The sequence below is a fragment of the Phaenicophaeus curvirostris genome, unplaced genomic scaffold (genome assembly GCF_032191515.1).
Source record: "Phaenicophaeus curvirostris isolate KB17595 unplaced genomic scaffold, BPBGC_Pcur_1.0 scaffold_175, whole genome shotgun sequence".
Taxonomy (NCBI): Eukaryota; Metazoa; Chordata; class Aves; order Cuculiformes; family Cuculidae; genus Phaenicophaeus; species Phaenicophaeus curvirostris.
The window spans coordinates 18803-44160 of NW_027206795.1; the positions used below are offsets into that span (position 1 = coordinate 18803).

General features: G+C 58.3%; 1 protein-coding gene across 1 annotated transcript; it reads right to left on the bottom strand.

Annotated features, from left to right (window-relative positions):
- Window positions 1-4852: 4852 nt before the first annotated feature.
- On the bottom strand, window positions 4853-24559 carry LOC138734724 (RAC-beta serine/threonine-protein kinase). The gene is made up of 14 exons (XM_069882519.1): window positions 24474-24559; window positions 19821-19958; window positions 18480-18608; window positions 18250-18361; window positions 17997-18138; window positions 17745-17876; window positions 16681-16746; window positions 16519-16587; window positions 9847-9969; window positions 7845-7973; window positions 6254-6468; window positions 6085-6172; window positions 5899-6001; window positions 4853-5338 (listed from the first exon to the last, which is right to left on the bottom strand). The coding sequence occupies exons 2-14, from the start codon at window positions 19864-19866 to the stop codon at window positions 5259-5261; spliced, it is 1434 nt and encodes a 477-aa protein (XP_069738620.1). The 5' UTR covers window positions 19867-19958; window positions 24474-24559; the 3' UTR covers window positions 4853-5258.
- Window positions 24560-25358: the final 799 nt, after the last annotated feature.

Here is a 25358-nt window from a genome sequence, read left to right on the forward strand (position 1 = left end):
GGGATTTGGGGGTGCAGGGAGTGGGGGGGGGGGGGCTGATGCTCTGTGCTCTCTCCGCAGCCCGGCCCGGGGGGCCCCCCCTGGCTTTTTCGCCCCCCCCTGGGGCTCCCCCTGTCCCGCCACCTCCTGCTCTGGGCACGGGTACGTGGGGCTGCGGCCACTGTCACCGCTGTCACCTCCCCCCCCGCTGGCACCTGGCACCTCTGTCACCCCCCCCCCGCTGTCACCTCTGTCACCCCCCCCCGCTGGCACCTCTGTCACCCCCCCCCCCGCTGTCACCTCTGTCACCTCCCCCCGCTGTCACCTCTGTCATCCCCCCCCGCTGTCACCTCTGTCACCCCCCCCGCTGTCACCTCTGTCACCTCCCCCCCGCTGTCACCTCTGTCACCTCCCCCCAGCTGTCACCTCCCCTGCTGTCACCTCTGTCACCTCCCCCGCTGTCACCTCTGTCACCTCCCCCGCTGTCACCTCTGTCACCTCCCCCCCCGCTGTCACCTCTGTCACCTCCCCCCCCCGCTGTCACCTCTGTCACCTCCCCTGCTGTCACCTCTGTCACCTCCCTGCTGTCACCTCTGTCACCTCCCCCCCGCTGTCACCTCTGTCACCTCGCCTGCTGCCACCCCTGCTGCTGCCACCCCTCCTTGTCACCTCCCCTGCTGCTGTCACCCCTGTCACTGTCACCTCTGCCACCACCACCCTTGTCACTGTCACCCTTGTCACCTCCCCCGCTGCCACCCCCTCCTGCCACTGTCACCCTGTCACCGCTGCCACCATCACCTGTTGCTTACACCCTTGTCACCACCACTGCTGTCATTGTCACCTCTGTCACTGTCACCCCTGTAGCCACCATCCCTGTCACTGTCACTGCCTGTCACCGTCACCCCTGTCCCTGTCACTGCTGTCACCCCCCAGCTGCCACCCCTGCCACTGCCAGCCCCCATTGTCACCTGCCCTGTCACTGTCACCCCCCCCGCTGCCAACCCCCACTGTCCCCTCTGTCCCTGTCACCCCTGTCACCCCCCGCTGTCACCTCTGTCGCTGTCACCTCTGTCGCTGTCACCTCTGTCGCTGTCACCCCTCTGTCACCTGTCACCCCCCCCCACTGTCACCTCTGTCACCCCCCGCTGTCACCCGTCCCTGCCACCGCTGTCCCCCCCCAGCTGCCACCCCTGCCACTGCCACCCCCCCATTGTCACCTGCCCTGTCACTACCACCCCTGTCAACCCCCCACTGTCACCTCTATCGCTGCCACCGCTGCCACCCCCCCACTGTCACCCCTGTCATCCCCCCACTGTCACCCCTGTCACTGTCACCCCTGTCACCCCCCATTGTCATCTACCCTGTCACCCCCCCCGCTGCCACCCCCCTACTGTTACCTCTGTCCCTGTCACCCCCCCCACTGTCACCTCTATCACTGCCACCCCGTCACCCCCCCACTGCCACCCCTGTCACCGTCACCCCTGTCACCCCCCGTCACCTCTGTCACCCCCCCTGCTGCCACCCCCCACTGTCACCTGTCCCTGTCACCCGTCACCCCCCCACTGTCACCCCTGTCACTGTCCCCTCTGTCCCTGTCACCCCCCCCACTGTCACCTCTATCACTGCCACCGCTGTCCCCCCCCCCACTGTCCCCCCCTGTCCCCTCTGTCCCCCCCAAACCTGGAGCCTGGGGGGGGGGCTGGGGGGGCGGTTTAGGTGACACCCCCCCCCCCCCAGTGTCACCCTGACCCCCCCCCCCCGTGTCCCCAGGTCCCCGGAGCCCCCCAGGAGTCCGCTGCTGCTCTGCCTGCGCCCCCCCCCGCCCACGGGGACCCCCCCGTGAGGGACCCCCCTGACCCCCCCCCCCCAAAATCCAGAGCCCCCCCAAAACCTCTGGGCACAAGGGGGGGGTCCTGACCACCCCCACGCTGGGTTTTGGGGACCCCCCCCAAACCACCAAGAGGGGGGTCTCTGCCTCCCCCAGATTGCACAGACCCCCCCCTCAGGTTTTGGGGACCCCCCCCCCCACTATCCAGACACCCCTCCCCTCAGATTTTGGGGACCCCCCCACTCTCCAGCCCCCCCCAACCACCAAGAGGAGGGTCTCTGACCCCCCCAGATTGCACAGACACCCCCCCCCCTCAGGTTTTGGGGACCCCCCCCACTCTTCAGACCCCCCCAAACCACCAAGGGGGGGGCTCTGACCCCCCCATATTGCACAGAGCCCCCCCACACTGGGTTTTGGGGACCGCCCCCTCTATCCAGACACCCCCCCACACACTGGGTTTTGGGGACCCCCCCCCACTCTCCAGCCCCCCCCAAACCACCAAGGGGGGGCTCTGCCCCCCCATATTGCACAGACACCCCCCCCCTCAGGTTTTGGGGACCCCCCCACTCTTCAGACCCTCCCAAACCACCAAGGGGGGGTCTCTGACCCCCCCATATTGCACAGAGCCCCACCACACTGGGTTTTGGGGACCCCCCCCACTCTCCAGCCCCCCCCAAACCACCAAGAGGGGGGTCTCTGACCCCCCCATATTGCACAGACCCCCCCCAGGTTTTGGGGACCCCCCCCTCTATCCAGACACACCCCCCCCCACACTGGGTTTTGGGGACCCCCCCCACTCTCCAGCCCCCCCAAACCACCAAGGGGGGGGCTCTGCCCCCCCATATTGCACAGAGCCCCCCCACACTGGGTTTTGGGGACCGCCCCCTCTATCCAGACACCCCCCCACACACTGGGTTTTGGGGACCCCCCCCACTCTCCAGCCCCCCCCAAACCCCCAAGGGGGGGGCTCTAAGTCCCCCAGATTGCACAGACCCCCCCCCCCCAGGTTTTGGGGACCCCCCCCACTCTCCCCTTGTACAGCCCCCCCCCCCAGAACACACAGGGGAGCCCTGACCACCCCCTCTGGGTTTTGGGGGGGCCCCAAAATTTCGGGGGGGGGGGGGAGCCCCCATGACCGGTACCGAGGGGCGCTGGGACCCGACCCCCCCCCCCACTGATTTTTTTTGGGGGGGGGGGCGGGCACCACCCCCCTGCCCCCCCTAGTAATTTATTGGTAGGGACCCCCCCTTTTTGCACTGAACCCCCATTATTTATGCTTCCCCCCCCCCCCCCCCCAAATTTTTAACCCCCTCCCTCCCGGGAAAAATAAGAATAAAGTTGTGTTTCTGCACTGGTCCCGGCCTCCCAGTCCTCCCAGTCCCTCCAGTTCCCCTCCCAGTGCTCCCAGTTCCCCTCCCAGTTCCCCTCCCAGTGCTCCCAGTTCCCCTCCCAGTGCTCCCAGTTCCCCTCCCAGTCCCTCCAGTTCCCCTCCTGCTCCTCCCAGTTCCCCTCCCAGTGCTCCCAGTTCCCCTCCCAGTCCTCCCAGTGCTCCCAGTTCCCCTCCCAGTGCTCCCAGTTCCCCTCCCAGTTCTCCCAGTTCCCCTCCCAGTGCTCCCAGTTCCCCTCCCAGTCCTCCCAGTCCTCCCAGTTCTCCCAGTTCCCCTCCTGCTCCTCCCAGTTCCCCTCCCAGTCCTCCCAGTGCTCCTCCCAGTACCCCCAGTTCCCCTCCCAGTTCCCCTCCCAGTCCTCCCAGTTCCCCTCCCAGTTCTCCCAGTTTCCCCCCTCCAGTTCTCTCAGTTCCCCTCCCAGCCCTCCCCGTTTCCCTCCCAGTTCCCCTCATTCCCCTCCCAGTTCTCCCAGTTCCTCTCCTACTCCTCCCAGTCCTTCCCCTCCCAGTTTCTACACTAGTTCCCCTCCCAGTTCTCCCAGTTCCCCTCCCAGTCACTCCAGTTCCCCTCCCAGTGCCCCCCCCCAGTCCTCCCCGACCCCCTCCCAGTTCTCCCAGTCCCTCTCCAAGTCCTCCCAGTCCTCCCAGTTCCCCCGACCCGTGTCCTTGCAGTTTGCCTCGTTGTCCTCCCAGTCCTCCAACCACCCCCAGTCCCCCCTCCCAGTCCCCCCAGTTCTCCCAGTCCCCCTCCCAGTCCCCCCAGTCCCCCCAGTTCTCCCAGTCCCCCTCCCAGTCCCCCTCCCAGTCCCCCCAGTTCTCCCAGTCCCCCTCCCAGTCCCCCCAGTCCCTTTCCAAGAAGAACCAGAGAGGGAAGAGAATGAGGGGGACGGGGACAGGGACATGGGGACAGGGACAAGGGGATGAGGGACACAGGGACAAGGATGGGGACACGGGGATGAGGGACACACGGATGGGGACACGGGGATGGGGCTACGGGGATGGGGACATGGGGACTGGGATGGGGACACGGGGATGGGGACACGGGGATGGGGACGGGGACACGGGGATGGGGACATGGGGATGGGGACATGGGGATGGGGACACGGGGATGGGGACATGGGAGATGGGGACATGGGGATGGGGACACGGGGATGGGGACATGGGAGATGGGGACATGGGGATGGGGACACGGGGATGGGGACATGGGGATGGGGACACGGGGATGGGGACATGGGGATGGGGACGGGGACACGGGGATTGGGATGGGGACACAGGGATGGGGACACGGGGATGGGGACACGGGGATGGGGACATGGGGATGGGGACGGGGACACGGGGATTGGGATGGGGACACAGGGATGGGGACACGGGGATGGGGACACGGGGATGGGGACATGGGGATTGGGATGGGGACACGGGGATGGGGACATGGGGATGGGGACATGGGGATTGGGATGGGGACACGGGGATGGGGATGGGGACACGGGGATGGGGACACGGGGATGGGGACACGGGGATGGGGACATGGGGATGGGGACATGGGGATTGGGATGGGGACACGGGGATGGGGATGGGGACACGGGGATGGGGACACGGGGATGGGGACAGGGATGGGGACACAGGGATGGGGACAGGGATGGGGACACGGGGACCGTCCCTCGTTTCCTAAGAAGGACCAAAGCGACTTTATTCAAGTTGTCCCCGGGGGGACGCGGCGCCGGGCACCGGATTCCGCGCTCGGAGCCGCCCTTGGTGGCACCGGGAGCCGCCGGGAAGTCCCGTCCCCTCGGCGTCACCTCCCGGCTCGAAGGCACCAGAGAAGCCAAATTAATAATAATAATAATAATTAATAATAATAATTATTCAACCCAAAGCAGTTCGGAGGGAGGGGGCCAAGAGCCCTTGGGGGGGAAGATCTTCCAGAAGGAGCCCAAGAGGCTTCTCCTGCTGCAGGGAGGAGAAATTCCCTCGGCCGGGAGCTTCCTCAAAGCTTCGTCCTCCTCCTCCTTCTTCTCCTTCTCCTTCTCCTCCTTCTCCTGGGAGGTGGAAGCCCGAGGCCGGATCTCACTCGCAGATACTGGCCGAGTAGGAGAACTGAGGGAAGTGCGTCCGCTGGTCGTTGTCCAAGGAGCTCACGGTGTCGTCTGGAAAGGCAGAGGGAGGGGGAGAAGGTTGGAAAAGATCTGGGAGATCATCTTGAGATCTTAAGGTTGGAAAAGATCCATCTCCCAGGCCCTTCAAGGTGAGAAAAGATCTCAGAGATCATCTCCTAGAGATCTTGAGGTTGGAAAAGATCTTGGAGATCATCTCCTCGAGATCTTGAGGTTGGAAAAGATCTTGGAGACCATCTCCTAGAGAACTTGAGGTTGGAAAAGATCTTGGAGACCATCTCCTAGAGAACTTGAGGTTGGAAAAGATCTTGGAGATCATCTCCTCGAAATCTTAAGGTTGGAAAAGATCCATCTCCCAGGCCCCTCAAGGTTGGAAAAGTTCTCAGAGATCATCTCCTAGAGAACTTGAGGTTGGAAAAGATCTTGGAGATCATCTCCTAGAGAACTTGAGGTTGGAAAAGATCTTGGAGATCATCTCCTCGAAATCTTAAGGTTGGAAAAGATCCATCTCCCAGACCCCTCAAGGCGGCAGGAGATCTGGGAGACGCTCAAATCCAACGCGAAGGGGAGGAGGCGACCCCGGAAGGACTCACAGCGATCCGGAGGGGTGATGGTGATGGACTGAGCCGTGAACTCCTCATCGAAATAGCGGGTGTCGATCTCGGACGTCACTTGGGGCTTGAAGGGCGGCACGAGCTGATGGGAACGAGCGGGATGGAGCTCGCCGGAGGTCCAGCTGCTCCTTCTCCTCCCTCCGAGCCTCCCGCTCCCCTTCCCACCTTCTTCTGGAGGACGTCCTGCCAGCGGATGGGCGCGAAGAAGCGATGCTCCATCACCTCCTGGGCGTCGCTGGGGCCTCCTCCGAGCCTGAGGGGACGGAAAACGGCGTCTGGATCCCCCCCCGAAATCCTTCTGGAGCCACCGGTGGGGGCGGTGGAAGCATCTCACCTCTGCTTGGGGTCCTTCCGGAGGAGCCCGGCCAGGAGGGACTTGGCCTCGGGGCTGAGGGTGCGAGGGAAGCGGATCTCCTCCATCAGGATGAGCTCGAAGAGGCGCTCGTGGTCCTGGTTGTAGAAGGGGAGGCGGCCGCACAACATCTCGTACATGACGACCCCCAGGCCCCACCAGTCCACGGCGCGGCCGTAGTCGTTGTCCTCCAAGACCTAGAGGACCAATCGGAGAAGGCCCAGGTTGGAAAGGACCCACCGGGTCATCGAGTCCAACTGTCCCCATCGACCACTGACCCGTGTCCCTCAGCACCTCGTCCACCCGCCCCTTAAACCCTCCAGGGTTGGGGACTCAACCCCCTCCCTGTTCCAGGGCCCGATGACCCTTTCCATGAAGAATCTTCTCTTGATGTCCCATCTGAGGCTCCCCGGGTGGAGCTGGAGGCCGTTCCCCCTCGTCCTGTCCCCTCGGGAGAAGAGCCCAGCTCCCTCCTCTCCACAACCTCCTCGCAGGGAGTTGGAGAGAGCAACGAGCTCTCCCCTCGGCCTCCTCTTCTCCAGCTCCCTCAGCCGCTCCTCTTCTTCTCCAGCCCCTTCCCCAGCTCCGGGCTCTTCTCCGGAGGCTCCAGGCCCTCCAGGTTCTCCTCGGGGCCCAGAGCTGCCCCCAGGATTCGAGGTCGGGTCTCCCCAGAGGCCGAGGGAGAAGAACCTCCCTGGGGGCTGCTCCAAGCCAAGATGCCCTTGGCCTCCTTGGCCCCCTGGGCCCCTGCTGGCTCGTGTCCCACCGACCCCCCAGGTCCTTCTCCTCCAGGGCCCTTTCCAGCCGCTCTCCTCCTCGCCGGGAGCTGCCCGGGGCTGTTGTGCCCCAAGTTCCTGGTTGACCCTCATCCCGTTGCTCTCAGCCCATGGATCCAAGCTGCTCAGATCCCTCTGGAGACCCTCAACCCCCTCCAGCAGCTCCAGCTTCCAACCCAGCTCAGTGTCACCTTCAAGCTCACTCAGGGTGCATCGACACCTTCATCCAGGTCATGGATAAAGACCTTGAGCAGGGCTGGAGCCACCACCGAGCCCTGGGGCTCCACGTGTCCCTGGCCTCCAGCTGGAGTTAACTCCATCTCCCACCACTCTCTGGGCCCTCCATCCAACCACTTTTCCACCCAGGAGCTCGTTTCCCTCTCCCGGCCCCAGGGTGGCAGTTTCCCAAGCAGAAAAGTCTTTTTGATGAGTCTGGAGCCACTAGAGGCTTCCACTTCTTCTCCACCTGCTCCTGCAGGCGAAGACGTTGATAAATCCCTGCGAGTATTAACCTGAGCAACGTTCTTGGAGGCAAAACGAGTTTCAAGAAGAGATTTGATTCTCTTCAAGACATCGAAGACGCCTCTTGTCTTCGAAGCTGATGCTAAAACTCCGAAATTACAAGCGAGAGGAGGAAAATTTCCAAGCGAAGGGAGCAAAACTGATTAAAAAGGGCAGGAAAGCGAGAGAACGACGATGAGAACCAGGCAGGAACGCGAGGAGAAGGGGAACCCAGCCTGGAGACAACCCCAACGGCTCCGCCAGGAGCTTCCTGGCTCCGGAAACGCTTTAATTACCTCCGGAGCGAGATATTCGGGCGTCCCGCAGAAGGTCTTCATGGTGGCTCCGTCCGTGATGCCCTCCTTGCAGAGACCAAAGTCGGTGATTTTGATGTGTCCGTCTTTGTCCAGCATGAGGTTCTCCAGCTGGGAAAACGCAGAGATGGGAGATGACCTCGATTTCTACCACTCCATCCCCGCTTCTACGGCTCCGTCTCCCCCTCTACGGCTCCGTCTCCCCGTCTACGGCTCCGTCTCCCCCTTCTACGGCTCCGTCTCCCCCTCCACGACTCCGTCTCCCCCTCTACGGCTCCGTCTCCCTTTCTACGACTCCGTCTCCCCCTCCACGACTCCGTCTCCCCCTCCACGGCTCCGTCTCCCCCTCCACGACTCCGTCTCCCTTTCTACGACTCCGTCTCCCCCTCTACGGCTCCGTCTCCCCCTCCACGACTCCGTCTCCCCCTCTACGGCTCCGTCTCCCCCTCTACGGCTCCGTCTCCCCCTCCACGGCTCCGTCTCCCCCTCCACGGCTCCGTCTCCCCCTCTACGACTCCGTCTCCCCCTTCTACGACTCCGTCTCCCCCTCCACGACTCCGTCTCCCTTTCTACGACTCCGTCTCCCCCTCTACGGCTCCGTCTCCCCCTCTACGGCTCCGTCTCCCTTTCTACGACTCCGTCTCCCCCTCCACGACTCCGTCTCCCTTTCTACGGCTCCGTCTCCCCCTCTACGACTCCGTCTCCCTTTCTACGACTCCGTCTCCCCCTCCACGACTCCGTCTCCCCCTCTACGGCTCCGTCTCCCCCTCTACGGCTCCGTCTCCCCCTCCACGACTCCGTCTCCCCCTCCACGGCTCCGTCTCCCCCTCCACGGCTCCGTCTCCCCCTCCACGGCTCCGTCTCCCCCTCCACGACTCCGTCTCCCCCTTCTACGACTCCGTCTCCCCCTCCACGGCTCCGTCTCCCCCTCTACGGCTCCGTCTCCCCCTCCACGGCTCCGTCTCCCCCTTCTACGACTCCGTCTCCCCCTCCACGGCTCCGTCTCCCCCTCCACGGCTCCGTCTCCCCCTCTACGGCTCCGTCTCCCCCTTCTACGACTCCGTCTCCCCCTCCACAACTCCGTCTCCCCCTCCACGACTCCGTCTCCCCCTCTACGACTCCGTCTCCCCCTCTACGGCTCCGTCTCCCCCTCCACGACTCCGTCTCCCCCTCCACGACTCCGTCTCCCTTTCTACGACTCCGTCTCCCCCTCTACGGCTCCGTCTCCCCCTCCACGGCTCCGTCTCCCCCTCCACGGCTCCGTCTCCCCCTCTACGGCTCCGTCTCCCCCTCCACGGCTCCGTCTCCCCCTCCACGGCTCCGTCTCCCCCTCTACGACTCCGTCTCCCCCTTCTACGACTCCGTCTCCCCCTCCACGACTCCGTCTCCCTTTCTACGACTCCGTCTCCCTTTCTACGGCTCCGTCTCCCCCTCTACGGCTCCGTCTCCCTTTCTACGACTCCGTCTCCCCCTCCACGACTCCGTCTCCCCCTCTACGGCTCCGTCTCCCCCTCCACGACTCCGTCTCCCCCTCTACGGCTCCGTCTCCCCCTCTACGGCTCCGTCTCCCCCTCTACGACTCCGTCTCCCCTTCCAGAGGGACCAGTGGGTCCTTTCCAACCTGGTCATTCCATAAATTCCACGACTCTAGGACTTCGACGACTCTACAAGAAGTTCCACGACTCTACAACAACTTCCCCAATCCCACAATTTCCACCATTCCTGCAATCTTACAATTCCTGCGATCCTGTAATTTCTACAATTCTAGGATTCCCACAATTCTAGGACTTCCATGATTCATTTCCATGATTCTCTGATTTCTACAATTCTCTAATTTCTCTAGTGCTGAGGGACACGGCTCAGTGATCGATGGGGACGGTTGGACCCGATGATCCCGTGGGTCTCTTCCAACCTGGGGATTCTCCGATTTTATGACTCCGAGGGGAGCTGGGAGCGATTCCGCATCTTGAGAAGGAGCCGGTACCTTGATGTCCCTGTAGACGACGTCGCGGGAGTGGAGATACTCGAGCGCCGAGACGATTTCCGCCCCGTAGAAACGGGCTCGGTCCTCGGTGAAGACGCGTTCCCTCGACAGGTGGAAGAAGAGCTGGAGGGAAGGGAGAAAAACACGAAATAAAAGGGAGAAGGGGAACAAACGGTGCTGGAAACAAGGATCCCGAGCTCCTCGTGGTGGTTCCAGCGAGCAGAGAGCTGGAAAAGCTGGAGAGGAGCGTGTTCTACCCCCCAAACCACACGCGGAGAGGAGATTGTGGAGGAAATTGTGGGATGAGGAGCTGAAAAGAAGGACCCTGAGCTGGAAACAAGGATCCCGAGCTGGAAACGAGGACCCTGAGCTGGAAACGAGGACCCTGAGCTGGAAACGAGGACCCTGAGCTGGAAACGAGGACCCTGAGCTGGAAACAAGGATCCCGAGCTGGAAACAAGGATCCCGAGCTGGAAACAAGGATCCTGAGCTGCAAACAAGGATCCTGAGCTGGAAACAAGGATCCTGAGCTGGAAACAAGGATCCTGAGCTGCAAACAAGGATCCTGAGCTGGAAACAAGGATCCCGAGCTGGAAACAAGGACCCTGAGCTGGAAACAAGGATCCCGAGCTCGAAACAAGGACCCTGAGCTGGAAACGAGGATCCTGAGCTGAAAACAAGGATCCTGAGCTGGAAACGAGGACCCTGAGCTGAAAAGAAGGATCCTGAGCTGGAAACAAGGACCCTGAGCTGGAAACGAGGACCCTGAGCTGAAAAGAAGGATCCTGAGCTGGAAACAAGGACCCTGAGCTGGAAACGAGGACCCTGAGCTGAAAAGAAGGATCCTGAGCTGGAAACAAGGACCCTGAGCTGGAAACAAGGATCCCGAGCTGGAAACAAGGACCCTGAGCTGGAAACGAGGACCCTGAGCTGAAAAGAAGGATCCTGAGCTGGAAACAAGGACCCTGAGCTGGAAACAAGGATCCCGAGCTCGAAACAAGGACCCTGAGCTGGAAACAAGGACCCTGAGCTGGAAACAAGGACCCTGAGCTGAAAACAAGGATCCTGAGCTGGAAACAAGGACCCTGAGCTGAAAACAAGGACCCTGAGCTCCTCGTGGTGGTTCCAGCGAGCAGAGAGCTGGAAAAGCTGGAGAGGAGCGTGTTCTACCCCCCAAACCACACGTGGAGAGGAGATTGCGGAGGAGATTGTGGGATGAGGAGCTGGAAACAAGGATCCTGAGCTGGAAACAAGGACCCTGAGCTGGAAACAAGGATCCCGAGCTGGAAACAAGGACCCTGAGCTGGAAACAAGGACCCTGAGCTGGAAACAAGGACCCTGAGCTGGAAACAAGGATCCTGAGCTGGAAACGAGGATCCTGAGCTGGAAACGAGGACCCTGAGCTGCAAACAAGGATCCTGAGCTGGAAACAAGGACCCTGAGCTCCTCGTGGCGATTCCAGCGAGCAGAGAGCTGGAAAAGCTGGAGAGGAGCGTGTTCTACCCCCCAAACCACACGCGGAGAGGAGATCGTGGAGGAAATTGTGGGATGAGGAGCTGGAAACAAGGATCCTGAGCTGGAAACAAGGATCCTGAGCTGGAAACGAGGATCCTGAGCTGGAAACGAGGACCCTGAGCTGGAAACGAGGACCCTGAGCTGGAAACGAGGATCCTGAGCTGGAAACGAGGATCCTGAGCTGGAAACAAGGACCCTGAGCTGGAAACAAGGATCCTGAGCTGGAAACAAGGATCCTGAGCTGCAAACAAGGACCCTGAGCTGGAAACAAGGATCCTGAGCTGGAAACGAGGACCCTGAGCTGGAAACGAGGACCCTGAGCTGGAAACGAGGACCCTGAGCTGGAAACGAGGACCCTGAGCTGGAAACAAGGATCCTGAGCTGGAAACAAGGACCCTGAGCTGCAAACAAGGATCCCGAGCTGGAAACAAGGATCCTGAGCTGGAAACAAGGATCCTGAGCTGAAAACAAGGACCCTGAGCTGAAAACAAGGACCCTGAGCTCCTCGTGGTGGTTCCAGCGAGCAGAGAGCTGGAAAAGCTGGAGAGGAGCGTGTTCTACCCCCCAAACCACACGTGGAGAGGAGATTGCGGAGGAGATTGTGGGATGAGGAGCTGGAAACAAGGATCCTGAGCTGGAAACAAGGATCCTGAGCTGGAAACAAGGATCCTGAGCTGGAAACAAGGATCCTGAGCTGCAAACAAGGACCCTGAGCTGGAAACAAGGATCCTGAGCTGGAAACGAGGACCCTGAGCTGGAAACGAGGACCCTGAGCTGGAAACGAGGACCCTGAGCTGGAAACGAGGACCCTGAGCTGGAAACGAGGATCCTGAGCTGGAAACGAGGATCCTGAGCTGGAAACAAGGACCCTGAGCTGGAAACAAGGATCCTGAGCTGGAAACAAGGATCCTGAGCTGCAAACAAGGACCCTGAGCTGGAAACAAGGATCCTGAGCTGGAAACGAGGACCCTGAGCTGGAAACGAGGACCCTGAGCTGGAAACGAGGATCCTGAGCTGGAAACAAGGACCCTGAGCTGGAAACGAGGATCCTGAGCTGGAAACGAGGATCCTGAGCTGGAAACGAGGATCCTGAGCTGGAAACAAGGACCCTGAGCTGGAAACGAGGATCCTGAGCTGGAAACGAGGATCCTGAGCTGGAAACAAGGACCCTGAGCTGGAAACAAGGACCCTGAGCTGGAAACAAGGATCCTGAGCTGGAAACAAGGATCCTGAGCTGCAAACAAGGACCCTGAGCTGGAAACAAGGATCCTGAGCTGGAAACGAGGACCCTGAGCTGGAAACGAGGACCCTGAGCTGGAAACGAGGACCCTGAGCTGGAAACGAGGACCCTGAGCTGGAAACGAGGATCCTGAGCTGGAAACAAGGACCCTGAGCTGGAAACGAGGATCCTGAGCTGGAAACGAGGATCCTGAGCTGGAAACGAGGATCCTGAGCTGGAAACAAGGACCCTGAGCTGGAAACGAGGATCCTGAGCTGGAAACGAGGATCCTGAGCTGGAAACAAGGACCCTGAGCTGGAAACAAGGACCCTGAGCTGGAAACAAGGACCCTGAGCTGGAAACAAGGACCCTGAGCTGGAAACGAGGATCCTGAGCTGGAAACGAGGATCCTGAGCTGGAAACAAGGACCCTGAGCTGGAAACAAGGATCCTGAGCTGCAAACAAGGACCCTGAGCTGGAAACAAGGATCCTGAGCTGGAAACGAGGACCCTGAGCTGGAAACGAGGACCCTGAGCTGGAAACGAGGACCCTGAGCTGGAAACGAGGACCCTGAGCTGGAAACGAGGATCCTGAGCTGGAAACAAGGACCCTGAGCTGGAAACGAGGATCCTGAGCTGGAAACGAGGATCCTGAGCTGGAAACGAGGATCCTGAGCTGGAAACAAGGACCCTGAGCTGGAAACGAGGATCCTGAGCTGGAAACGAGGATCCTGAGCTGGAAACAAGGACCCTGAGCTGGAAACAAGGACCCTGAGCTGGAAACAAGGACCCTGAGCTGGAAACGAGGACCCTGAGCTGGAAACAAGGATCCTGAGCTGGAAACAAGGACCCTGAGCTGCAAACAAGGATCCCGAGCTGGAAACAAGGATCCTGAGCTGGAAACAAGGATCCTGAGCTGAAAACAAGGACCCTGAGCTGAAAACAAGGACCCTGAGCTCCTCGTGGTGGTTCCAGCGAGCAGAGAGCTGGAAAAGCTGGAGAGGAGCGTGTTCTACCCCCCAAACCACACGTGGAGAGGAGATTGCGGAGGAGATTGTGGGATGAGGAGCTGGAAACAAGGATCCTGAGCTGGAAACAAGGATCCTGAGCTGCAAACAAGGATCCTGAGCTGCAAACAAGGACCCTGAGCTGGAAACAAGGATCCTGAGCTGGAAACTAGGATCCTGAGCTGGAAACGAGGACCCTGAGCTGGAAACGAGGACCCTGAGCTGGAAACGAGGACCCTGAGCTGGAAACGAGGACCCTGAGCTGGAAACGAGGACCCTGAGCTGGAAACGAGGACCCTGAGCTGGAAACGAGGACCCTGAGCTGGAAACGAGGATCCTGAGCTGGAAACAAGGACCCTGAGCTGGAAACGAGGATCCTGAGCTGGAAACAAGGACCCTGAGCTGGAAACGAGGATCCTGAGCTGGAAACGAGGATCCTGAGCTGGAAACAAGGACCCTGAGCTGGAAACGAGGATCCTGAGCTGGAAACAAGGATCCTGAGCTGGAAACAAGGACCCTGAGCTGGAAACAAGGACCCTGAGCTGGAAACGAGGACCCTGAGCTGGAAACAAGGATCCTGAGCTGGAAACAAGGACCCTGAGCTGCAAACAAGGATCCCGAGCTGGAAACAAGGATCCTGAGCTGGAAACAAGGATCCTGAGCTGAAAACAAGGACCCTGAGCTGAAAACAAGGACCCTGAGCTCCTCGTGGTGGTTCCAGCGAGCAGAGAGCTGGAAAAGCTGGAGAGGAGCGTGTTCTACCCCCCAAACCACACGTGGAGAGGAGATTGCGGAGGAGATTGTGGGATGAGGAGCTGGAAACAAGGATCCTGAGCTGGAAACAAGGATCCTGAGCTGGAAACAAGGATCCTGAGCTGGAAACAAGGATCCTGAGCTGGAAACGAGGACCCTGAGCTGGAAACGAGGACCCTGAGCTGGAAACGAGGATCCTGAGCTGGAAACGAGGATCCTGAGCTGGAAACAAGGACCCTGAGCTGGAAACAAGGATCCTGAGCTGGAAACAAGGATCCTGAGCTGGAAACAAGGACCCTGAGCTGGAAACGAGGACCCTGAGCTGGAAACAAGGATCCTGAGCTGGAAACAAGGACCCTGAGCTGGAAACGAGGACCCTGAGCTGGAAACGAGGACCCTGAGCTGGAAACAAGGACCCTGAGCTGGAAACGAGGACCCTGAGCTGGAAACGAGGATCCTGAGCTGGAAACAAGGACCCTGAGCTGGAAACGAGGATCCTGAGCTGGAAACAAGGACCCTGAGCTGGAAACAAGGACCCTGAGCTCCTCGTGGTGGTTCCAGCGAGCAGAGAGCTGGAAAAGCTGGAGAGGAGCGTGTTCTACCCCCCAAACCACACGTGGAGAGGAGATTGCGGAGGAGATTGTGGGATGAGGAGCTGGAAACAAGGATCCTGAGCTGGAAACAAGGATCCTGAGCTGGAAACAAGGATCCTGAGCTGGAAACAAGGATCCTGAGCTGGAAACGAGGACCCTGAGCTGGAAACGAGGACCCTGAGCTGGAAACAAGGATCCCGAGCTGGAAACGAGGATCCTGAGCTGGAAACAAGGACCCTGAGCTGGAAACAAGGACCCTGAGCTGGAAACAAGGACCCTGAGCTGGAAACGAGGACCCTGAGCTGGAAACGAGGACCCTGAGCTGGAAACGAGGACCCTGAGCTGGAAACGAGGATCCCGAGCTCCTCGTGGTGGTTCCAGCGAGCAGAGAGCTGGAAAAGCTGGAGAGGAGCGTGTTCTACCCCCCAAACCACACGTGGAGAGGAGATTGCGGAGGAGATTGTGGGATGAGGAGCTGGAAACAAGGATCCTGAGCTGGAAACAAGGATCCTGAGCTGGAAACAAGGATCCTGAGCTGGAAACAAGGATCCTGAGCTGGAAACGAGGACCCTGAGCTGGAAACGAGGACCCTGAGCTGGAAACGAGGACCCTGAGCTGGAAACAACGATCCTGAGCTGGAAACGAGGATCCTGAGCTGGAAACAAGGACCCTGAGCTGGAAACAAGGATCCTGAGCTGGAAACAAGGACCCTGAGCTGGAAACAAGGACCCTGAGCTGGAAACAAGGATCCTGAGCTGGAAACAAGGACCCTGAGCTGGAAACAAGGACCCTGAGCTGGAAACGAGGACCCTGAGCTGGAAACAAGGACCCTGAGCTGGAAACGAGGACCCTGAGCTGGAAACGAGGACCCTGAGCTGGAAACGAGGATCCTGAGCTGGAAACAAGGACCCTGAGCTGGAAACGAGGATCCTGAGCTGGAAACAAGGACCCTGAGCTGGAAACAAGGACCCTGAGCTCCTCGTGGTGGTTCCAGCGAGCAGAGAGCTGGAAAAGCTGGAGAGGAGCGTGTTCTACCCCCCAAACCACACGTGGAGAGGAGATTGCGGAGGAGATTGTGGGATGAGGAGCTGGAAACAAGGATCCTGAGCTGGAAACAAGGATCCTGAGCTGGAAACAAGGATCCTGAGCTGGAAACAAGGATCCTGAGCTGGAAACGAGGACCCTGAGCTGGAAACGAGGACCCTGAGCTGGAAACAAGGATCCTGAGCTGGAAACGAGGATCCTGAGCTGGAAACGAGGACCCTGAGCTGGAAACGAGGATCCTGAGCTGGAAACAAGGACCCTGAGCTGGAAACGAGGACCCTGAGCTGGAAACGAGGACCCTGAGCTGGAAACGAGGACCCTGAGCTGGAAACGAGGACCCTGAGCTGGAAACGAGGATCCCGAGCTCCTCGTGGTGGTTCCAGCGAGCAGAGAGCTGGAAAAGCTGGAGAGGAGCGTGTTCTACCCCCCAAACCACACGCGGAGAGGAGATCGTGGAGGAAATTGTGGGCTGAGGAGCTGCAAACAAGGATTTAACGCGCGGAAAGGAGTTTTCCAGGCCCTGGGAAGGCCCCAGCTCCTACCTCGCCGCCGTTGGCGTATTCCATGACGAAACAGAGGCGGTCGTTGGTCTGAAAGGCGTATTTTAGGGCCTGGAAAAAAGGGAAAAACGGGGTTTTTGGAGACGTTGTGGTTGCGGAGGAGGCGAGGAGGGAAGGGAAAGGTGGTTGTGGAGCAGAACTCACGGTGAGGAAGGGGTGTCGGGTGTTCTGCAGCACGCGGCTCTCCGTGACCGTGTGCGCCACCTCGTCCTGGAGAGCGAGAGGGGAACGGAAACACCCGTTAGCCTCAAAGCTGAGGTTTAGCAACGCTCCTCGTCATTCCCAGGGGAAGGGCTGGATGCTCCAAAGAGCCATTCCCACCCCGGTGTCACTCCCCGAGGGACAAACCGATGGGCGGCTGCGTTGGGTCGAGGAGGACGGGGCTGAGGATGGGAATGACGACAATTCCTGGGGTTTAGGGGTTCGCGGGGCTGGACTAGACGACTTCTAAGGGCCTGTTCTGGCTCAAATTATTCCATGAGCTGAGCTGGTTGGATCCACGGGCTGAGAGCAACGGGATGAGGGTCAACCAGGAACTCAGGGCACAACGACCCCGGGGGGCAGCTCCCGGCGAGGAGGAGAGCGGCTGGAAAGGGCCCTGGAGGAGAAGGACCTGGGGGGGTCGGTGGGACACGAGCCAGCAGGGGCCCAGGGGGCCAAGAAGGCCAAGGGCATCTTGGCTTGGAGCAGCCCCCAGGGAGGTTCTTCTCCCTCGGCCTCTGGGGAGACCCGACCTCGAATCCTGGGGGCAGCTCTGGGCCCCGAGGAGAACCTGGAGGGCCTGGAGCCTCCGGAGAAGAGCCCGGAGCTGGGGAAGGGGCTGGAGAAGAAGAGGAGCGGCTGAGGGAGCTGGAGAAGAGGAGGCCGAGGGGAGAGCTCGTTGCTCTCTCCAACTCCCTGCGAGGAGGTTGTGGAGAGGAGGGAGCTGGGCTCTTCTCCCGAGGGGACAGGACGAGGGGGAACGGCCTCCAGCTCCACCCGGGGAGCCTCAGATGGGACATCAAGAGAAGATTCTTCATGGAAAGGGTCATTGGGCCCTGGAAGAGGGAGGGGGTTGAGGAAACCCCAACCCTGGAGGGTTTAAAAGCCCCCTGAGGGACACGGGTTGGGGACTTCTGGGGACGGTTGGACTGGAGGATCCAGTGGGTCCTTCCCAACCTGGCGATTCTCTGCTTCGAGCCCTTCCGCCTCCTCCCCTCGGCACCTACTTTGGCGATGATGACCTCTTTGCGGAGGATTTTCATGGCGTAGTAGCATCCCGTGGCCTTCTCCCGCACCAGGATGACTTTGCCGAAGGTGCCTTTGCCCAGGAGCTTCAGGTAATCGAAATCGTTCATGGTCTGCGGAGACAGAAGGGAAGAAATCGGAGGTGCGGAAGAGTCTGAGGCGCCAACGGAGACGACCCGGGAGCTGTTTCGCTCCGGGTTCTCTCGCTCAGCCGATCCTGATCCAGCACTCACAGCTTTGCTGCGGGTTTTGCCAACGGCCACGTCCATCTCCTCGGTGCCGGGAGAGCCGCACTTGAAATCCGTCACGTCCTCTTGCGATTCCCGGTTCTTGAGGCTGTTGGCCACCGTCTGGATGGCTCGAATCCACTCCTCGCTACGGAGGAAAAAGGGATTTGCGACTCCCGGGGTGGATGAAAAGGGTTTTCGGGGTTTTCCGCAAGTGAGGAACCCCAGAACGTGGCGTTTTTCCAAGGAAGGGACCTACCGCTCCTCAGGAGAATCCACGTGGAAGGTCCTCTCGATGACCGTCGTCCACTGCAGGCACCGGATGACGAAGGTGTTGGGCCGCGGCCGCTCCGTCTTCATCAACTGGCACTCTGCGAAGACCAAAACCGGATTAAACCACGAGAAAAGAGTCTTTGGGACCCGAACCCCTCATCCCAATAGCGTCAGCGCCTTGGAAGGCGCCTCATCCAACGCCAACTCGGAACCTACCAGCCACGGAGAAGTTATTGAGCGGCGGCAAGTTGTGATCGGAGCTCTCGGGCCGCTCCTTGTAGCCGATGAAGGAGCCGTCGCTCTTGAGCAGGAAATAGCGAGGCCGCCAGGTTTTGATGTATTCCCCTGCGAGAGAAGTGGAGGATGAGTGACTCGTAGAACCACCGGGCTTGGAAAAGACCCACAGGATCATCGAGGCCAACCATTCCACATGACGGACGGTCTCGGTGACGTACGACGTACGGTCTTCAATCTCTCTCTACTTCTACGATTCTGTCTCTTTCTACTTCTACGATTCCGTATCTCACTACTTCTACGATTCCATCTCTACTTCTACGATTCCATCTCTACTTCTACGATTCCATCTCTACTTCTACGATTCCGTCTCTCTCTATTTCTACGATTCCGTCTCTCTCTATTTCTACGATTCCGTCTCTATTTCTACGATTCCGACTCTCTGCTCCTACAATTCCGTCTCTGTTTGTACGATTCCGTCTCTCTCCGCTTCTACGATTCCATCTCTCTCTCCTTCTACGATTCTCTCTACTTCTACGATTCCGCCTCTCTCTACTTCTACGATTCCGCCTCTCTCTACTTCTACGATTCCATTTCTCTCTCCTTCTACGATTCCATCTCCACTTCTACGATTCCATCTCTCTCTCCTTCTACGATTCCATCTCTCTCCTTCTACGATTCCATCTCCATTTCTACGATTCCATCTCCATTTCTACGATTCCATCTCCACTTCTACGATTCCATCTCCACTTCTACGATTCCATCTCCACTTCTACGATTCCGTCTCTCTCTGCTTCTACGATTCCATCTCTATTTCTACGATTCCATCTCTATTTCTACGATTCCATCTCTATTTCTACGATTCCATCTCTCTACTTCTATGAATCCATCTCTCCTTCTACGATTCCGTCTCTCTCTCCTTCTACGATTCCATCTCTCTCTCCTTCTATGATTCCATCTCCATTTCTACGATTCCATCTCCACTTCTACGATTCCATCTCCACTTCTACGATTCCGTCTCTCTCCACTTCTACAATTCCATCTCTCTCTGCTCCCACGATTCCATCGCTACTTCTACGATTCCATCGCTACTTCTACGATTCCATCTCTATTTCTATGATTCCACATCTATTTCTACAATTCCATCTCTATTTCTATGATTCCGTGTCTCTCTACTTCTACGATTCCATCTTCCCCTATTTCTACGATTCCATCTTCCCCTATTTCTACGATTCCATCTCTCTCTTTTTCTCCGTCTCCAGCTCCGCGATTCCATCTCCAGCTCCGCGATTCCATCTCCAGCTCCGCGATTCCATCTCTTACCTCTCTTGTGCAGCCAACCCTCCTTCACCACCACCACCTCGTTCATGCTGGAGCCGCGGGCGCCGAGCCCGTCGCTGCCGCCGGATCCGGGAAGCGGCTAATTCCGACGCCGGCGGCTGCGGGAGGAGCAGAACCAACCTGGACGAGAAGGAAGAGAAGCAAGAGACCTTTCAGGAAGGGCAGCAAAGCTCTCGAAGCTTTTTCATCGCCGGCGCTGCTCCCCGACACCAATTAAACCCTCCTCTGCCCCCCCGAAAATTCCCAAAATGGAAAAAAAAAGGGAGTTGCCGGGAGAAAACGGGATTAAAAAGCCTCAGGAGGGTTGGAAAAGTCCAAAAGGGGCAGCTTGGTCTCTTGGAAGACAAACAGCGAGAGGAAAATTTAATCCGAGCCATAAAATTAATTCCCAGCTCCGAAAACGAGGGGCGGTGGCCGGAGGGGATTGTCCTCGCTTGACATTTCCCCGAGTCTTCCTTGGGCTCGTTGTCCGTCTCCATCCTCGGGCTTTCATCCCGGGAAAATAAACCCCCAGCTTCTAAATCTCCAAGCAGGTACGAGAGGTTGGAGCTCTCCAGGGGTGTCCGAAGCCGGGGAAGAGCCGGAGAAGCTCGAGATCAATTCCTGACGGAGCTTCCGGGACGATCCCTGCGATGCCGGCACCGGGAAACACGGGAATAAGGAGCAGGAATCATCTCCAGATGGTTCTGCTCCCGGCTGGGTTCCAGCGAAGACGAGCAGATCCAACCCTCTTCAACCTCCTTTTCTGGCTTTCCCACCCTTCTTAATCATTTTAATCGTTTAATCATAGTTTTAATCGTTTAATCATAGTTTTAATCCCATGGGAACGATGGTTTAGGAGCAGCGATTCGCCTCCAGAAGCAGGTGGAGAAGAAGCCGAAGCCTCTGGTGGCTTCAGATCTATCAAGAATTATTTGTAGAAGAACGTAAAAACTCCAGGAGTCATCGAGCCGATAAATTCCGCATCAACAAGTTGGAAATAACGGTGAGAAGAGCAAGAGGAAGGGAAAAAAATCTGAGATTTCAAGAGTTGGTTTCAGTTGGTGGAGAAAAACTTCAGAGCCTCCACGGTTCTTGAGTTTGAAGAGTCAACCTCGAGCTTCGTTCATCACCCAAAAGAGACTCGGGGGCTATCGGAAAAGAATTAGCCTCTTGCTTCTTCACGGAGATTCATAGAACATGGAAAAGAGCCATCGGATCATCGAGTCCAACCATTCCCACCAACCCCCAACCCAGAGACGCGTCTCCTCCGAGCCAGAAGGTCGTCCCAAAGGGTGTTTCCTCCATGAAAGCTCCGGTGCTTCCGCTCCATTAAAAAATATCTTCTAAATATTTCAGTCCTACCTCATCCTGGTCTCATTCCTGGAGAAGCTGGAGCAGGGAGGCTGGGAGAACCTCAGGAGGTCCCACCACGCCAAGGGGAAGGTCCTACAGCCGGTTTGGGGCGATCCGAGGGTTTAAATCCGAGCGGATGGGATGGAGAGAAGCCCCGAGAAGGACTTGGGGACCTCAACTGGAGTCCCGCGTCCAGCTCTGGAATCCTCAGCGTAAGGAGGAGATGGAGCTGTTGGTCCCGAGGAGGCCACAGGGATGATCCGAGAGGCCGAAGAACCTTCTCTAGGAGGAAGAGGCTGAGAGAGTTGGGGTCGTTCAGCCTGGAGAAGGCTCCGAGGAGACCTCGGAGCGACCGGAAGGGGCTCCAGGAAGGCCGGGGAGGGACTTTTTAAAAGTCTCGGAGCAACGGGACGAGGAGAAACGGGGACAAAGCAGAGAGGAGAGGATGGAGACTGGAAATAAGGAGGAATATTCACTCCGAGGGTTGAGGTTCCTCAGAGAAGCTGTGGCTGCCCCATCCCTGGAGGTGTCCGAGGCCACATTGGACGCACCTTGAGGAGCTTCATCCCCTGGGAGGCGTCCCTGCTCGTGGAAACGAGGTGGAACTGGATCTTCTTTAAGGTCCCTCCAAACCCAACCCCACGATTCGAGGAAAAGAAGCTCTTGAGAGCTAACGAAGAGCAGGAACGAGCATCGTCGGAGGCGTTCGCCGAGGGTTCCGGTTATTTCCAAGGATAATTAGGGCTCGGATTCACCCCCGAGGGATCCCAGGGGAGGTGGGAGCTCAAAACCCGACCAAAAAAACCCCGTTCCTGGCTCCCTCGGGGGACACAAACCCAAAATACGCCAGGTTGACCCCAAACTGGGTCAGGTTGACCCCAAAACATCTCAGGTTGACCCCAAAATGTGTCAGGTTGACCCCAAACCTTTCAGGTTCCTCCAAAATACACCAGGTTGACTCCAAAACCTGTCAGGTTGACCCCAAAATGTGTCAGGTTGACCCCAAATGCGTCAGGTTGACCTCAAAATGTGTCAAGTTGACCCCAAAATGTGCCAGGCTGCCCCCAAAATGTCTCAGGTTGACCCCAAAATGTCTCAGGTTGACCCCAAAACGTGTCAGTTGACCCCAAACCCAGCCAAGCTGACCCCAAAAGGTGTCAGGATGACCCCAAAAGGTGCCAGGTTGACCCCAAAATGTGTCAGTTTGACCCCAAAACCAGACAGGGTCCCCCAAAACCTGCCAGGCTGAGCCCAAAACGTGCCAGGCTGACCCCAAAACGTCTCAGTTGACCTCAAAACCTTCCAGGTTCCCCCAAAACATGCCAGGCTGCCCCAAAACCCAACAGGTTGACCCCAAAACCCAACAGGTTGCCCCCAAAACCTGCCACGATCCCCCAAAATACACCAGCGTGACCCTAAAACATGTCCATTGACCCCAAAACGTGTCAGTTTGACCCCAAAATGTGTCATTTTGACCCCAAAATGTGTCAGTTGACCCCAAAATGTTTCAGTTCGACCCCAAACCTTCCAGGTTCCCCCCAAATACACCAGGCTGACCCCAAAACATCTCAGGTTGACCTCAAAATGTGTCATGTTGACCCCAAAACGTGCCAGGTTGACCCCAAAATACGTCAGGCTGCCCCAAAACCTGACAGGTTGACCCCAAAATGTGTCAGGTTGACCCCAAAACACACCGGGCTCACCCCAAACGTGTCAGGTTGACCTCAAAATGTGCCAGGTTGACCCCAAAACATCTCAGTTTGACCCCAAAACATCTCAGTTTGACCCCAAAATGTGTCGGTTTGACCCCAAAACCAGCCAGGGTCCCCCAAAAGCTGCCAAGCTGACCCCAAAACATGCCAGGCTGACCCCAAAACGTCTCAGGTTGACCCCAAAACCTTCCAGGCTGCCCCAAAACCCCACAGGTTGACCCCAAAACGTGCCAGGTTGACCCCAAACCTTCCAGGTTCCCCCAAAATACACCAGGCTGACCCCAAAACGTCTCAGGATGACCCCAAAATACCCCAGGTTGACCCTAAAACCTGCCAGGCTCCCCCAAAACACACTAGGTTGACCCCAAAATACACCGGGCTCACCCTAAAACGTGCCAGGACCCCCCAAAATACACCAGGTTGACCCCAAAATGTCTCAGGTTGACCCCAAAACGTGTCAGTTTGACCCCAAAATACACCAGGTTGACCCCAAATCTTCCAGGCTCCCCCAGAATACACCAAGAGGACCCCAAAACATCTCAGGTTGACCCCAAAACGTGTCCATTGACCCCAAACCGTGTCAGTTTGACCCCAAAATGTGTCAGTTGACCCCAAAATGTGTCAGGTTGACCCCAAAACCTTCCAGGTTCCCCCAGAAAACACCAGGCTGACCATAAAACCTGCAAGGTTCCCCCAGAATACACCAGCGTGACCCCAAAACCTGTCAGGTTGACCCCAAAATGTGCCAGGTTCACCCCAAAACATCTCAGGTTGACCCCAAAACGGGTCAGTTTGACCCCAAAATGGGTCAGTTGACCCCAAAACATCTAAGGTTGACCCCAAAACCTTCCAGGCTGCCCCAAAACCTGACAGGTTGACCCCAAAATGTGTCAAGTTGACCCCAAAATACACCAGGTTGACCCCAAAATACACCAGGTTGACCCCAAAACCTTCGAGGTTCCCCCAAAATACACCAGGTTGACCCCAAAACGTGTCCATTGACCCCAAAACGTGTCCATTGACCCCAAAATACACCAGGTTGACCCCAAAACCTTCCAGGTTCTCCCAAAACCCCACAGGTTGACCCCAAAACACACCAGGTTGACCCCAAAACATCTCAGGTTGACCCCAAAACGTGTCAGTTGACCCCAAAACATCTCAGGTTGACCCCAAAACCTTCCAGGTTCCCCCAGAATACACCCAGAGGACCCCAAAACATCTCAGGTTGACCCCAAAACCTTCCAGGCTGCCCTCAAAACCTGCCACCACCCCCCCCTCCGCCCAAAAATCCATGGAGATAAACTTCCCCCCCCCCCCCCCGCCCCCGCGATGGTTCGTTCCGCGCAGCCTCCCCAGCCCGGGTCGGGCGGGCTCATCGCGGGTCCTTGGGGGGGGTTGGGGGGGGTTTGTGTGTGTGTGGAGAGCTCCCCCCCTCCCCTCACGCTGTGGTTGGTGCGTTCCCCGCGGCGGCCGGCGCGGGGGAAGGGGGGGGGGGCGGGCGAGTCCATTGCGAGGCGGGGGGGGGGGGAAGAGGGAAAAAGGAGGGAAAGCGCGGGGGGGAAGAAGGAAAACAGCGGCGCTTTCTCACCTGTCATGGACGCCGCCGGTTGCCGTCGCTCATCCCGGTGGCCGCGGGGTTTCCCTCCCCCCCCCACCCCCCGCTAAACCCCCCCCCGAACCCCCGTTCCGCCTTCGCAGCCTCCGGAAGCGGAGACTGGCGGGAAAGGGAGGGGGGGGGAACCTCCAGGGGCGGGAGGAGCGAACTGCGCATGCGCAGCCCCGCCCCCCCGCGCCTTTTCCCGCCCGCGGGAAGGGGAGGCCCCGCCCCCCCCGGAAAGCGCGCGGAGGGGGGGGGGTCCCCGCTCATTTGCATAAATGAAGCTCATTTGCGTAAATTAAGCTCATTAGTGTGGAGACACCGGGTTTAGGCCCCCCCCCCAGTCATTTGGGGGAGCCCCGAGTTGAATTTAGGGGCGAAGGGGGGGAAAAAGGGGGAAAAATGGATAAAAAAGGGGAAAAAATGGATAAAAAAGGGGGAAAAATGGATAAAAAAGGGGGAAAAATGGATAAAAAAGGGGGAAAAATGGATAAAAAAGGGGGAAAAATGTGTAAAAAAGGGGGAAAACGGGGAAAAAAGAGGAAACAAAAGGGGGGAAGGGGGGAAAAGGGGGAAAGGAAAAAGGGGGGATGAAAAAGGGGGAAAAATGTGTGAAAAGGGGGAAAAAGGGGGGAAAAATGTGTAAAAGGGGGGAAAATGTGTAAAAAAGGGGGAAAAGGGGGAAAAAAGAGGAAAATGGGTTAAAAAGGGGAAACAAAAGGGGGAAAAAGGGGGAAAGGAAAAAGGGGAAAAAGAAAAAGGGGGGAAAACGGATTTAAAAGGGGTAAAAATGTGTAAAATAGGAAAAAAAGAAAAATGGGTAAAAAAGAGGAAACAAAAAGGGGAAAGGGGGAAAAGGGGGAAGGAAAAAGGGGG

Excerpts from the sequence above, each read along its gene's own strand:
- LOC138734724 (XM_069882519.1), bottom strand. The coding sequence starts at position 19,866 with ATGAACGAGGTGGTGGTGGTGAAGGAGGGTTGGCTGCACAAGAGAG. Across the intron at positions 6,469-7,844 it reads CCGAATATCTCGCTCCGGAG|GTCTTGGAGGACAACGACTA; the intron begins GTAATTAAAGCG and ends TTGGTCCTCTAG. Across the intron at positions 6,002-6,084 it reads AGGACGTCCTCCAGAAGAAG|CTCGTGCCGCCCTTCAAGCC; the intron begins GTGGGAAGGGGA and ends CGTTCCCATCAG.